Raw genomic sequence first — 14,792 nt, forward strand, 5'->3', positions numbered from 1 at the left:
AACGGTATATTCTTTTTCCTTCGTTCATTGTATACCCAAATCAACAAGTAAAAGCACAGATTGTAATCCGCTTTGCTAGTTTATTTCAATGAAAAATGTGATTGAATCGTACAACGGAGTTTCTGTGTGGCGGTTCAAAGGTTTCAACTTGTTACTTAACTGTTATTGCTACTTTGTTATATCTGAAAAACAATCCGGGCATTGGTTTCGTTGCATGGCGAACTGCAAAGTATATATTTAAGGTTACAAAAGCGACAGGTTAGATTCTCGCCGGGACCTATAATTGGTACGGATCGTACATTTGGTAAAACGAACGAAACCCGTGGTACTATTTCATTCGTGTATACCGCGAGTAGCGGTATGAAAAAGTTTGACGAGGAAAGTGGATTCATCCGTTTAGCTTGTGCGAGCACAATGGATTGATATTTCTTACAAGAAGCGACGTAAGAAACGACGATTCGTTAATGGCATAGTTGATTATTTCTTTTATCTTGCGTCCGTTAATTACAGCTCGGTGCAATCGACTTTTCTTGGAAAGCTGCACGTGCACGCGATCTCGAGCAAACCGGATAAACAAGGAAGAATCGTAAAATCGTAACCAGCCCGAATATCCTAGGTTGCGACAAACTCGGTCGAGATACGTGTAACAGAATTTTTATCCGTACGCCACCACCGGCGTGACGAAATTGCCAAGCTATACGAGTATAACGCAACGTTCGTCGCGAGGAACTTCCTGCAAAAAGAGAGTAGACCTTTTTGTTTTTTTCAACTGGTCGCGATGGAGGTCGAACGCGAGCATCTACCAAAATTGTTTCGATGTTGGGCTCTCTATGAAAAAACTGGGTCGTCCCAACTTTAACGATTTTCCCGCGATTCTTCGCACGTACCTGCCGTTTACGAGTTTTATACGTTTAACTAGAAGATACGCTTTGTCCCCTACATTTTGATTCATTAAATATCGCGCAACGATCGACCGAATATCAACCGAATGTACCGGCCCAATGTCGCGATAGCTACTTAACGGCGGGATATCAGTTGGCGGCTGTACAGCGGGCGGTGTTCAAGTAGTCGATAAAGTCGACTATTTTCGGCTCCCTCAATCGTGGAATCATCGGTGGGGCGGTCCACGCACGGGGCTGCTGTTGCTGCTGATGCTGCTGTTGTTGTTTCATCCAACCGGTTCCTCCTTTCTTTCTCTTCTCTCGTTTCCGCGGATGTTCTTGCAACGTTATCGACTTGCCAAACACGAACAGGCAAGGACCGAGATAAGGTCGGAAGTCGGGTATATTTTGCCTGTATACCAGGCTAAAACCACCCGTGTCTGCAGCCGGATTCACCGGTACATCCATTATCACTAAAACAAGTTGAAAACAACAGATTTACTCCGTTTATTTCATATCTTCCCTTATTTTATTCCACACCTCCCGTTACCTTTTCTCTCTCTCTCTCTCTCTCTCTCTCTCCCGTTCGAATAGTCCTTTCGAATCGGCTATCGTATATTTAGATCGGATATCACATTGCCGCAGTACAACTCGGTGCAGTACAGCTAAGCGTATCTATTTGTTTGTTTTAAATGAATTTGTGCGAACGAAATTCAGCGCGTTCGAAAGCACGTAGAAGTTGCACCAGCTGTACGAGTATTAAATTAACCGACCTAAACAGATTTGCTCGTTTCGAGCAATTTTCTTTCATTTTTTACAAGTGTATCACAGTTAGGTGCGCGCGCGCCTCGACACAAGATCCAACGAAAACTAATATTTCTGGTACCGGTAAAAACAAGTTTTATCGGATTACGAACAATTCAAAATACGTATAACGCGGAGCCGGATCGAACGGAAATAAAAGTAACGGACGATAGAAAGAAATCCGATACCCGAAAGTACCTAGAGAATGCCGTTGATTCTTTCTTCGGGCATTTACCTTCGATAAAGGACAAAAAACCGCTGGTGGTTTTTTGACAGACGCGGCTACAATTGAGCCTGTATTTCGGCAGAAAGATATTTTCAAACGTACGAAAAGAATTAGACGTTTTCGCTTTAGTGAAAACAGTAGGGGGTTGTACTCTCGACTCGTATACCTGACAAGCAGAGTTGTTTAATCGAAATCTGGAAACTCGAACACAGTAGTCGATACTAAACGATTGGAAAAGCTGGTTCGTGCATTCGCGAGGAAACCGGAATACATATACCGTCTCGTTGACTTGTCCCGGCCACTATCCTCGGAAACTTTCACCCGCAGTCTCGGTTTGTGACAACTTGCTTCTCTCTACGTTACCCTATAGATGGTAGTTTGCTAACCTTTCACCAAGCTTTCGAGAACATTGGAATAGAGGCGTTTGGTAATTCTCGAGCTAGGAGGATGCATCCGGGGATTCGTGTTGATCTCGATCAACCAAACCGAGAGGTCCTCCATCACGACGAAATCGGCCCCATATAGCTCGAAACTACATCGTCGTCTGTCCATGTGCTCCTGGGAGGCCAGCATCGTCAGAACTATGGCTTCCGACATTTTCGTATAGATCTTGTCGTAATAGGGTTCGCCGTCGAGCCCCGTTTGCCTGACAATTATGACCTTTGCGTTAGCCACTGAATATCTCTACCGATGAAAATTAACGGATATCTTTTCCAAAAGATACAGCAAACTTATCGATTATGTTCTACGCTAGATCGCTGCGAATTCCAATATCCTTCGAACAACGATAGCGAGAAAGTAAAAAAATAATATAAGTAAGCAAAGTATTATGCTCGTGGAAATAATGGCGAAAGGAACGACAGACGGGCAGAGACGATTACCCGAGAAGAAAATACACAGATTCTGAGCATATTTGGGCGACGTTTGATCAAACCTATCGATCTCGCAGTCATCAAACGCTATCGACCGTAACGAACGGATAACCGAAACTGCTCCTCGCGACGAATAGACCGGTCGAGAGATTACTTTAAATATTCGTTCAGCTTCTCGCAGTCCCATCCTTGATCGCGAATCGATTTTACGACTTCCTCCGAATTTCCACGTTTCCTCCGTCTCCTCCTCTCCTCGTCGTATTTCTCCTGAATGGCGGTATTGCAGATATGAATCGCTTCGTGATAAGTTGAGAAAGTGTAGGGTTTCGAGCTGAATCGTAAGAGTCCTTCCCTGGAAAAGGATAGAAAAGGATCGAGAAAATTCTTTGATGGAATCTCCATCGAGAAGATTCTTTCGGAATAATTTTCAGGGTTCTTTTCTCTAACAAAATCCCTTTCCCAGATTTCTCCGTAGACCTATAACGTACGTATAAGGTATTGCGTGTTCTTTTATTTGCGCACACGAGATTCACGGATAGCTATGCGAGCGTTTCACGAGATGGAAAATTATTTTCCGATGGTTCGATTAAAAAATGTGATACAAACTTCGCTACAAATATCGTTTAGACGTTCGAAATACAGCGGAACTGTAAAATCGGAAATTTAGTTACTTGAACACCCATATTGTCATGGGAAATGTATTTGTAACCAAATACCACTGCCTTATGTCGAATTTCGTATCGTGAATCAATAACGGACGTTCTGAAATTAAGAGGAAAAAGATGAGAACGCGAAAAGGTATAAAATTTAAACGATTAACCGTTTTACCTACCGATGTACTTCTGAACAATGAAGTAATCCTTTGGTCTGCTTTTTATCTTTCGAAATATATCCTTTAAACTGTGAGATATGCTGATTCCCGTACCGCAACAAAGTTCGCTCGGTTTTAATATCCATATATTTCTCATTCCGTTTAATTCGTATTGCGGATCTATCTCTTTCAATCTTGCCAGTATCGGATTCGTCGCCTCTAGATATTTCTAAACGATGTAATGGAAAATTCGCGGTAGCGAGATTCAAAATTTGTTGCATCGAATCGAGATTACCAGCGTTTTTAATTTAAAAGCAAGAAATCGCTCGGAAACGGATCGTCTATTCTTTAAGATGGTACTACGTAAGCGAAAGCAAAGAAGAGAAAAGAAAAGAAAAGAAAAGAAAAGAAAAGAGAAGAGAAGAGAAGAGAAGAAAAGAAAAGAAAAGTACACGAATATCGTACTTGTAGCTGATCTCGACTTTTTTCCGAGGTGGTCTCGATTCCAGCTCCCTCGTGTACGGCTGCGGTATAATCGTCCAAAAAGGAATTCCATTCCTCTTCGGAAAACTCGGTCACAAAGTCTTTGTCTATGTTTTGGTGGATTTCACGGGCGATAAATTCCTCGCAGCGTTTTATGGCAAACTCCAGTCGACTCATTAGAATCGGCCGATGTCCCGACTCCGAGAAACCCTGGCCATCCTGCATTCTTCCGACGAACCATTTCAGCAGACCAGCGGCGGCGGTCAAACGAAAATCATCGAGAAAGGCTTTCGGCTCTCTGCTCAGGTTGTAACTTCGAGGGAATAATACCGACGACACGTCCTTCTCGTACAGCCAGTGAGCTTCCTCCAACAAACGAGCCATTCCTAGCTACATTATTTCGTGATCGTCAATATTTCGTCTAGTTCGCAGCGAACTAAAGTTCGATCGAGCTTAATTAATATATTTCGCATCTTGTACGATGTATCGAAGATTCTCGCGTATCTAATTATCCATGTTAACCTTGGAAGTGTAGACGAAAGGTTTTTGATATCTGTTGAGAATGATATTGTTACTCAAGCCACGATGCCAATCGACAAAGTCGTTCCGACAGTCCCATATAAAGTCTGGCGATTTGTGACGTAATAAAGCGAAAATTACCGCCTTCTCGTTTAAAGTACCGTCCGGTTGGGTCAAATCGCCCAACGATCTTGCTTCTAAGCTGGCTACGCTGCCTAAAAGTCGAAGAAAGGATTTCAGACGAAAATGAAAGTTCGTTTAGTTTTTAGTAAAAACTTTGTGACTAGTTCAATTTTGACGATATTACTCGGATCAGAAAGATGATAGCTGTTTATAATAGACACTTTGTCAGAGTTTATGTGGCCAATTTTTAATTAAAGGAAGTAGAATGTAAAGAAAAGGATTTGATTAAGAAAGGCAAGGAAACTAACCATAAGGTACAGCTCTTGTTTTTGTAGCTTCGTATTTCTGTACCCAACCCCTTTTCTCCAGAGCTTCTTTCAATTTCGGTAACTCACCGCGTATCAGGAATATTTTGTGCCTCTGAAACACGGTAACACGTGCTTCAAAGTATCTTAAAGCTACTGTAATACGCGAATTTCTGTCTAAGACTATTCGGATCTGGATAATCTATCGAATAGTTATAACGAATATGTATATGTTCGTTTATTAACGTTCGAACGTTATCGGACAATCCGATAACATCCGATCGGAATTTCAAAATCTTGAAACATTTTCCTTGCAAACGGATCTGATGTCTACCTTAATAGCTCTGTCGACTTTCGCTTTAATTTTCTGATAACGCTCTTTCCTCGTCCAGTGAGTCTTACAGCAATCGTCGTCCTTGAGCACGATACTCCTGTAGTTGTTGATGGTGTCGGTATCGTGCTTGTCAAAGATCTGCCGAGGACAACAAGAACACGCGTCCATGTAGGATTTCGGGAACGCACCGCAGTCAAGTTGTGGCAGGCTGTTAACAGCATTGATCTCATTGTCGTCCGTGTCCGGAAGTGGCCATTTTGAGTTCATTTTCGTCCAGTCCACCCGATTGTACGGATTCACTGGACTTTCCTTCTTTTCCAGACAGAGCAAAGAAGTCAATTTGCAGTAGGAGTGGCTCGCTTTATCCTCGTTCGTGGAATCCGTAGTCGCTAAATCTTTCGCGGTCCTAATGTCCCTTGACCGGTGAAACGTTCTAATTTATTACACGATATCTACTGAATTTTATACCTTCTTCTATCCAGTGATCGATTTAATCATCGTGTTCGACTTTGATCAACCGGATCACCTAACTCGGTCGTTCGTTAAACATAGAGACATGGAAAACTTTTACGCTTCTCGGAACGAGATACGTACCTTAAATCAGGCGGCAAATCCATAGTTTCGTCGCGAATCGAGACAGCTATTTTAGGTCAATTCCTAGATAAATCGCAAAAGTGGCGTTAATTGCGGAAACTAAATAAATTATCTAGTTGAAGTAAACGCTGGAAATATTCGGCGTGTACAGAAAGAAAAATCGACTCGAGAGGAACGTTTAGGAACAATGCAAATATTCGTCGATGGGCGTACACTTTGAACGCTAAAGCGAATGAAACGAGAAAGGCTAAATCGATCAATCTGCTTGTTTAACCCGGCCGCCTTATTGTCTGGCAAGCTTAATCGCCTAAGTAATTAACCTCTCATGCAACCAACTTTGGAGAAACCGGTTTTTGCCCTTATTAAAGGGCCATATTAATTTAACACTAACGTTATGTATCCTTCTTTCGACTGGTGAAGTAAATTCATGACTAAATTATTACGAAGAAGTTGCGTCGTTATCTTTCCAGAATTTTGTGCCAATTTGTATTACAATACTTGTTTCGATCGAATTAGTAGATAATAAATAACGAAACCAATCGATATTTAATAACGCGCGGTCACCGAAATATATTCTTCGCATACTACACAAATGTCGTTATAATTTTCATACGTGTAACAACTGTTATGAAAATAACGATGTAATTTACGACATAAAGGTAAATTTATAGATTTATGGATTTAATAATACATAATACTGTTTAGTATTTTATGTTATATCACACTCTGTTTCCCTCCCTTTGTCGCGTATTATCGATAAATTATCGATATCGACTATAATTTTAAATTAACGTACATCATATATCACGTATCATGTACAAGGCTGATACAAGTATATCCGATATAAAGGTATTTGATAGTCGAGGCTTGTTTACACTGCAAAGGGAAAGTAAATGAAATATAATGGAACGTTGCGTTTGTATACTATGCGATTAATATACTTATAGAAAACGACCATTTTCTTTCATTCTTATGTAAACGTTGCAAGTATATGAAACTTGTCTATTTTTTTTTGGTAACTTTTATCATGTTACATGTACGATGTACACGCGCTATACTTGCCATATTTATTCTCGTTTGCCGTAATTGCGACGAAAAATTTCGAAATTATAAACTTCATTTCATCGTTTAAAAACCGACATCTATGTTCTTTCTATAGTAAAAATACTTTGCGATACTTCGTGGAAATTTTCTGCTCGTACACTGCGTGAGTTTGTGTAGTGAACGTTTTGACAAAGTTTTATGGATCCGCGATATTTCATTAAACGTTTCCTCATTGATGTTTTATGTATCGTGATATCTTGACTTTGAACTGGAGAAATTTTTGCGATAGATCTCAACGTAAAGTAAAACTCTAAAATTTATTTCACGGTTCTCCTATTCCGAACGGTTTGGTTTCTGCTATCTATGGATTTCTGTTGATGTGTCAAATGTCAGACATGTTGCATTTATCCGATCTTCTACTTTTTCTCCATTTTCCCAACGACTATGTACACAATGTTAATTGCTAGCTAACAGTCGTTATATCGTTTGTTTGCAATTTTTTAACCAGTAACTCTATGAATCGCGGTATAAAGGCAAAAATCTGAAAAAAAGCAGAAAATTGTATGATGCATAGCAGGCACAAAATTTGCATTAAACGTAAAATATGCTCTTGTGTAAATACGTATGTATGTTTATTTCTAGGGGCATGAAACATATATGTAGAAAAAAAACGATATCTGTGAATACCAATTTCCTCGATACACTGAAATATTTTGTACATCGATATCGTTCATGACTGCAACGAAATTCAGTGTATTAGTACTGTCAACGCTACGTTCCATATGTTTAGCGAAACTCGCATGTACTCTTTCATCGTATTGGTGCATTATTTAAAACAACGTATCTTTTTACAAATAATCCATTTGTCAGCGTAATTTCATGCCGTTCGAATATTTTACTTCACTCGCGATACGCCAAAGTATCCGAAAAAAATAATACCAATAGTTGGTCGCGTTGGCGCGTGTCTAAATTACTAGTATTCGATAAAAGATTAATAAAGGTATTTCTGAATTTATTGGTGGAACATGAAAAGTCTTTTTACATGCTATGTATTTATCTTGATCGAGCATCGGTACATTCGATTGGTAAGTGCTCGTAAATTCCACGCATCTATCTAACATTTCACTGTGGTCCTATTAAAATTCAGTTGAATTCACACTACCGAACAATTTCATCCGCGATATATCGCATCATACGGCTGAACATTCCTGTCATGGGCAATTTAAAACGTTAAAATACCTCCACCTTTGAGCTCGTATTTGCCACTAGTATTAAAAATATTATCCACACACATACACACACACACACACACACATATACATATTATAGAAGATTATAGAATTATGATACAATTATTTGAAGAATTCTGATGAAACGACCGATTTTAATATTATTAATTTCGATCATAATATGGTAACCAAAAATTCTGTTGCTCGCGCGTATCTGGTAGACTACGCGAGACATTGTTCGCCACGAATATTTGAATTCCGGTCAAACTCTCACAGCGAACTTGTGCATTGCGCAACTAGAAACACTACGTGACAAACTTAAGAATTAAAGACAGTCACTTTTAGCGAATCGTCGAGAAATTTTATTTTTGCAAGATACTGGGATGGCAACTTTTATTACCTCTTTCGATCTTTGGATAATCATATGCTGGAAAAATAATTTATAAACGATACGACTATAAATAAGAAGGCGTGTCAATTTGTCGAAGATAGAAATTCTGAATTTTAGAAAGGTAATATTTTTTAATTACCTTCCCATTGTCCTTCCCATAGTGAAAGAGTAACTCGATCTAAAGGTGAATATTTTAACGAATAAAATTACTTTATTATACATTTCGCACTCCGAAAAACGACAGAACTTTCTTCGTTACCATAAAATCTACATCTTTATTTTATCTTTTCACCCTTCTCCATCTCTCAATAAATAAAATCATTATTTCGAATTAATCTATAATTTTAAGTTTTAGAAATAAATAATATTCAATATAATTATCATCCTTGCACGTCGTTTTAATATAATTCGTATAATATGCCAATGCGTCTAGACGAAAGCAAACTTGTTCGAAACACGCAAGCAACCGATTTGCGAGTATATGTGTACATATCTATGACAAAAAATGAAATTTTGTTTGTTCGAAGTGCACGTTGCCAGGATATACATATAAGTGAACATGCATATAACGAGGTATAGACATCCGACAATGATATTTGGAAATCCGTTACGTTTGGCTATAAATGACTGTCTGGTAGCCAAGAGGGTGGAAATCGTGCCAGCGAAACGTGCTTTCGATTCGACTTGCTGCACGAGCGAACGAGTTAACTAGCTAAGTAACCGCGCCCACTGCACTCTCTAATCACCAAAGGCACCAGGAATGCTTTTAAACTTTCCATCCACAATTACGTCCTTATTCGCATAGAAACCTCTATTAGACCTTCCATTATTCTAATTATGGAAGACCGGTCTGAAATATATTGATTAAAGTTAAGAAGGTTAAGTGGTCAGGATCAAGAATTGCACCGACTGTTTCTTGTTCGCTCCTCCCGTTACTTCCTCTTGTTATTTCAATGTTTATCGAAGGCATCGCGTTTACTAGCGTTGTAAGTAACACATATCATTTTGTTATTTTCTGTCTCTTACGTCGTCGATTGAATTATTCCGATCATTCATTCTCGTTGTCTTACCCTATTATTACGGAAAGTTCAGATTTATCACGCCGGGACGATGGAAATTTTTCGAAATAATCTATTATAGAAGCTTGCGATCGTCTTCGTGACATAATAGCGACGCTCTTAAGCGATATAGATACCACGAAACTTCAAAAACGTCAAACCACGTACATGAAAAATCCTTCTGACATAATACGCGACGATATACGAGAAATACAATCAACTTTCTGATCCGATGAAGTTATTTCGCATGACCAATGGTTTTCGAACCAAAGAACGAATAGAATTCTATTCGAAATAACATCTATGATTTTGAAAAGATAATGCGTCTCTGATCGATAAGCTATTTTCCGAAGTAGAGCGATCTACGAATACTTTCATATAAATGAAAACCCTGTACGTATATATTCTATCTTTGAGTCAAGTTATACGTATAATTTCGCATTGTATATATGTAGTATCGTGGACAAAAAGGCCTAAGATATCGATCGGACCATAAACAATGTCGCGAGTGCCGAGGCGTCGTCGGGCCCATCAATGTGTCGTTGGTCCTTCGATGGAATAGTTTCGTAGAAAAAGTCTACGTGACCCTGGCCATGGGTGTTTGCGGAACACATGCGTGATGGGGCGAAAAAAGACAAAGGGATGCTAGAGGCAGTGTTATAGTTGAGAAGTCAGAGAGAGTGAGTGCAGAAGCCGGAGAGTGCGAGTGGAGGAGCCGAAGAGTATGAATCGGGAAGTTGAGAGCCGAGCGTGATAATAAGACGTACGACAGTATTGTAATCAGTTCGTTGTATTGAATATTACTTGTTAAGCCAAAACATCGTTACTTGTCCTTACTCTAAAGATCCATTTAGTTACCACATATATTTATTTCATCTGTTATAAAGTTTCTTAGCAATCATGCACTCCCGAGGAAGAAACGATTCACAAAGTTTACTTAAAAGTTTACTTTATAAACTAGTTTTGGTTTTCCATGGTTGGAACTTAAAGCGGTCTAACTACTTATCGTATAGTATAGCGTGTAAACGATAAACAGCGGCTCATGGAGCGACTCGCGCGAACCACAAGAATTCGTCGAGTCGATGCAATTAACATTTACGAGAAAAAGCAACGCGGCATACCGTACCTCGGAAAATCGCTTGTCTGTCGGCGGATTCTCGCGATGCGACGCAACTTGCGAAATAAGAATTTTCTACAGCACATTGCACAGCACGAAAATAGACTCGCTAAACAGTTACGTAAATCTTATTACAAGATTCAATCTTGTTTCAAAACGCTACAGTACTTTCGTATTTGTATTCTGATGTCTGTAGATCTTGCACGATGCATTTTCAACGAAGAAACAAGTTACAAAGTTTGTCGGTTAAGCTTGTGGCGCTGGTATAGCTGTTGCAGCTTCGTTTCTTTGCGTTTTACCTCAAACTTTCTCTCCTTTCTCTCTCTTCTCTATTCTTCTTTTCTCTCTTCTTTTTTTTCTCCTCGTTTCTTTTGTCATCGAAATCTGACCATCATTCTGGGAAAACACTCGTTCGCGATATCTTCGCTGAAAAATTATCACATTACAGCATTCATAACGGCATTAACGGTGTCAGAGAAAGTATCCAAACGTGCGATCGTACATCTTTGAAATTTGGAGATCGTAACCTGTATCGCTCGATCATTGTATCGAAGGACGTTATACAGCCGCTATAAAAATCAGACCGAACTCCCAAGATAAACAACCAGTATGTACTTAGTTTGTGACTAAAAATTCTGCCGCTAAAGAAAATGTTGGAAAGAGAATAGTAGACTAGAATTAGAGCATTCAACGTTCGACATACTTCTGCCACGAGAACATCTTTCGACAAAGTTGTTTTGTATCGTAAACCATTGGTGATGTAAAAAGTTGAGATTCGTACGAATACCGATATTCGAATGACACGAGCGACGATGACAGTATAAGAAGAAGCTTTATACCGTTACTAGCCTGTGTAATGGAATTATTGGATCGTTCTATAATCTATTTGAGGGAAATATACCATCGTTCGATAGAGAAGTCCACTAATCGCGATTGAATGGTAGGTTTTTCGTGCGCGTATCGCTGTTTAACAAGCAAACTGGATAGAGGTAATTTACAAACCGATTAATAAGCACAAGCATTTCGAAATTTGTAGCCATATCAATACGAAGAATACCGTGATATTCCGTATTTTGATTTCCAATTGCAAACATTTTAGGGACGCATCCAACGAGAACTGCCGCTCTTTACACGATCACTTGTATGATTTTCTAAATTTTCCTTTTTTGTCTTTATTTTCCACGTATTTATCAACGTTATATCGAACGATATAATATATTGCATTATTAAATTGCGGTCAAATCAGTTATTTATACTATGTCCGTTACATATATATTTTCTCTATATATACATACGTATATTTTTATGTAGAATTTTGCATATGCGAACAACGTGTCATATACGTATGTATCTTTACCTAGAGACCTACTCTGTACATATTTTTCAAAGAGAAACATAGTGTATTACAGATTGCAGCACCGAAGAGTACGCGTATTCGCATCAAATGTTATATCGCTAAAGGGGCCTTTGTACAATTTAAAGCAAAGTCATGTATTACATAGTAGATATTTCTTTGAGAACTATTTCTCTCCGGGAACTGCTCTACTTTGCCTTCCGTTGCTCTACTTCCGCCTAACACGAACGAATTCAAACTCTGCCGGTAAAGTTTCTATCTTCTACCATACTTGTATCGTTTCGGATACCAATACTTTTCTCTTATTTCACGCGCCTACTTCCAGTCCGTGTAATTTTCACATTCTTTCCAAAAGAGACAACGTTTTTTTGTTTCCTTTTTGCAATTTATCGTAATTTATCGTTTAAAATATATTGCTTCGATATCGTCAAGAGACAACATCGAGTATGTAACTTACAAAGATGGTTTAATCGCACGAATACCGGACGGTGATGCTGTAGATGTGATTACATGTAATATCCGATGAAACTGCAACGGTCTACGATTAAAATACTATCTCGAAATCCGGTTATCGATCGGAAACAACCTCAGAGGGTATGAGCAGGTGATCAAAGCCGAAGCCTGTAATCTCGTTTCCTTCTACAGTCATAGAGCGATATGTAGTTCTTGGATAAATTTCCCAAAATTTGTCCGACTCGATAAAGTTTCGGCATTGAGAAGTTTACATTGCAGTCACGTACTTGAAACACGTGATCAGTTCATTGCTGTCGTGATAAAAAGATGGTGATAAATTCCGGCATCAACGTCCATACTTGAAAACTTTAAGGGTTTAGTAAAGTTTTCTGTTGCCTTCTAAAGTTATTCCCATTTCCATCGTGGTTTTAAAACATTTGGTCGAATAAACGTCGACTAGATTTTTTTTAAAAATACGTCAGCGTTGTTTAAAACATCTCGACGCAAAGCGCCTTAATTATTCACCGTTAGGCCGGTTACGCGTTCGATGCTTTTTATATTCTTCAACTTCACCGAGACCAAGTTTATAAAGCAACTCGTACGTCGGACTCGATAATTTCTTTGGGAAAACGCTTCGTACATTTTAGTTGCTTGTTTTATATTTACAATTTTTTTCTATTAGCTTAAAAGCGCAGAAGATACCACTTCGTTTCCTCGAGTTGAAATGTTTAAACCCCGGATAGGACTTTAAGAAATAAGAGGTGTTTATACGATGAAAAAAGTACGGTTAATTATTTTCCCTTTTCTTTTTTTTTTCAGCAAAAACGTTCCTTTCGTGTTCCCGACAGAACCATTTCCTTTCCTATCCAGAGTCGTTTCTTGCTCGAAGTGGCTAATTACGTGAGAAAAACATACTCTCCGCCTACTTGTCTCTTCGTTTCTCTTTCTCTGCCACGAAAGTAAGCAGTACTTTGTAATGATCCCATTTTAAGAACCGAGAAAACAAACGAGTCGGCAATTATTCTTGCAATTGTACCTTTTGCATTTCGCTTCGGATTGCCGGTGTCACGTGTTTCAGGCACAAATAACTCTCCTCCTCGTTGAAATCGCTTCTCACGAGATTTCCCCCGTTATTCTTGCAGACGACAAAAAGATACAAACAACTCTGACCCGCGTCTGTATTCCGCGTCCTGTACTCTATAAACGAAACGTAATCATTCCTGTTATTAGTACCGTTTTCAGTGAAAGTATTTAAGCAAAGCGTGCTCAGTTTTTTCCAGCTAATACGAAATACTTTGTTCCACCATAGCTGACGATTCATTTCCAAGGTATATTACAATTTTCACGAAATTTTTATTCTGTCCGATATTATTTATTTACGCTCGAAGAAACAAATCGATAAAATTACCGGTAAAATCGAAGATGCATCGACGATTCTTCTGTATCTAACAGAAACCCCTGATCGATTCGGATTATTCGTCCTAAATGTTTCGGCCATTTTCTTAATATATCAGGCGCGTGTGAAGTTTTCACAAGGTTTTCACAGACTGACGTTCCACAAGAAGAATGTAAAGTTTTCCACAAAAAAATTGGAACGGTCGTAAGCTCGTCTGCATCTATCGAGACGTTACTCATTGACGTTACGCATTGACGTATCCGATAGTAGACATATACACATGTACGTGTGAGTACAACCTTTCTGTAGATAAACGACCTCGTGGTAGTCCACTCTACGCAGTAGCAATGCTCATATTAAGATCGTGTAACGAACGCGTGAACGAACATCCGACAGAACTAAAGTAAATATTTCGATCATTGTAGCGCAGCAACTTGGTGAACTTTCCAGGAGTAACCGTCTGACAAATTAATATTATCGGAATAATTAGATTTCAAATAATACAACACCCCGTTAAAACGAACAAACCGATGATGGATCAACAATTAAAATCTTGTTTTAGTCACGTTGTTACTGCGACGTCTAAACTAGAGTAGAACAAATATAAATTAGATACAATATAAAATATAAAATATAAATTGAGAATACGGCTCGCTACCGACGATTCGTGAAGTTATCGTGCTTGTGCTCGGATAAGTTCCATCGTACGTATTATTACTTCATAAAGAAGTCTGGCCCAAAATTAGTCATCGTAAGAAAGAGACCGAGGTAAGAAATCGCAATATTTCGTTTATTGGC

At 38.9% G+C, this 14,792-nt stretch overlaps 3 protein-coding genes across 5 annotated transcripts in view; 2 read left to right on the forward strand and 1 right to left on the reverse strand.

The window, feature by feature from the left end:
- The window catches only part of LOC126915100 (lysosomal acid glucosylceramidase-like), a 147,826-nt gene that overhangs the window by 89,163 nt on the left and 43,871 nt on the right, over positions 1 to 14,792 (forward strand). The window lies entirely within an intron of this gene.
- The window catches only part of LOC126915075 (tubulin glycylase 3A-like), a 33,457-nt gene continuing 18,725 nt past the window's right edge, over positions 61 to 14,792 (reverse strand). Inside the window, exons 2-11 of one of the 2 annotated variants that reach the window (XM_050719432.1) lie at positions 5,953 to 6,015; positions 5,359 to 5,773; positions 5,028 to 5,139; positions 4,600 to 4,811; positions 4,060 to 4,467; positions 3,616 to 3,823; positions 3,455 to 3,545; positions 2,938 to 3,135; positions 2,298 to 2,557; positions 61 to 1,354 (exon numbers count right to left, since the gene is read on the reverse strand). In XM_050719432.1, the coding sequence (XP_050575389.1) occupies positions 1,032 to 1,354; positions 2,298 to 2,557; positions 2,938 to 3,135; positions 3,455 to 3,545; positions 3,616 to 3,823; positions 4,060 to 4,467; positions 4,600 to 4,811; positions 5,028 to 5,139; positions 5,359 to 5,773; positions 5,953 to 5,975 (2,250 nt within the window). In that variant the 5' untranslated portion in view covers positions 5,976 to 6,015 and the 3' untranslated portion in view covers positions 61 to 1,031. The remainder of the gene's footprint in view (positions 1,355 to 2,297; positions 2,558 to 2,937; positions 3,136 to 3,454; positions 3,546 to 3,615; positions 3,824 to 4,059; positions 4,468 to 4,599; positions 4,812 to 5,027; positions 5,140 to 5,358; positions 5,774 to 5,952; positions 6,016 to 14,792) is intronic. The other variant, XM_050719433.1, reaches the window with a different exon arrangement.
- LOC126915089 (lysosomal acid glucosylceramidase-like) overlaps positions 14,311 to 14,792 on the forward strand; it is a 35,536-nt gene continuing 35,054 nt past the window's right edge. For both annotated transcript variants that reach the window (XM_050719474.1, XM_050719476.1), the window contains exon 1: positions 14,311 to 14,762. The gene's annotated coding sequence lies outside the window, so the exon portion shown is untranslated. The remainder of the gene's footprint in view (positions 14,763 to 14,792) is intronic.

Source organism: Bombus affinis, chromosome 4 (assembly GCF_024516045.1).
Source record: "Bombus affinis isolate iyBomAffi1 chromosome 4, iyBomAffi1.2, whole genome shotgun sequence".
In the NCBI taxonomy this organism is placed as follows: domain Eukaryota; kingdom Metazoa; phylum Arthropoda; class Insecta; order Hymenoptera; family Apidae; genus Bombus; species Bombus affinis.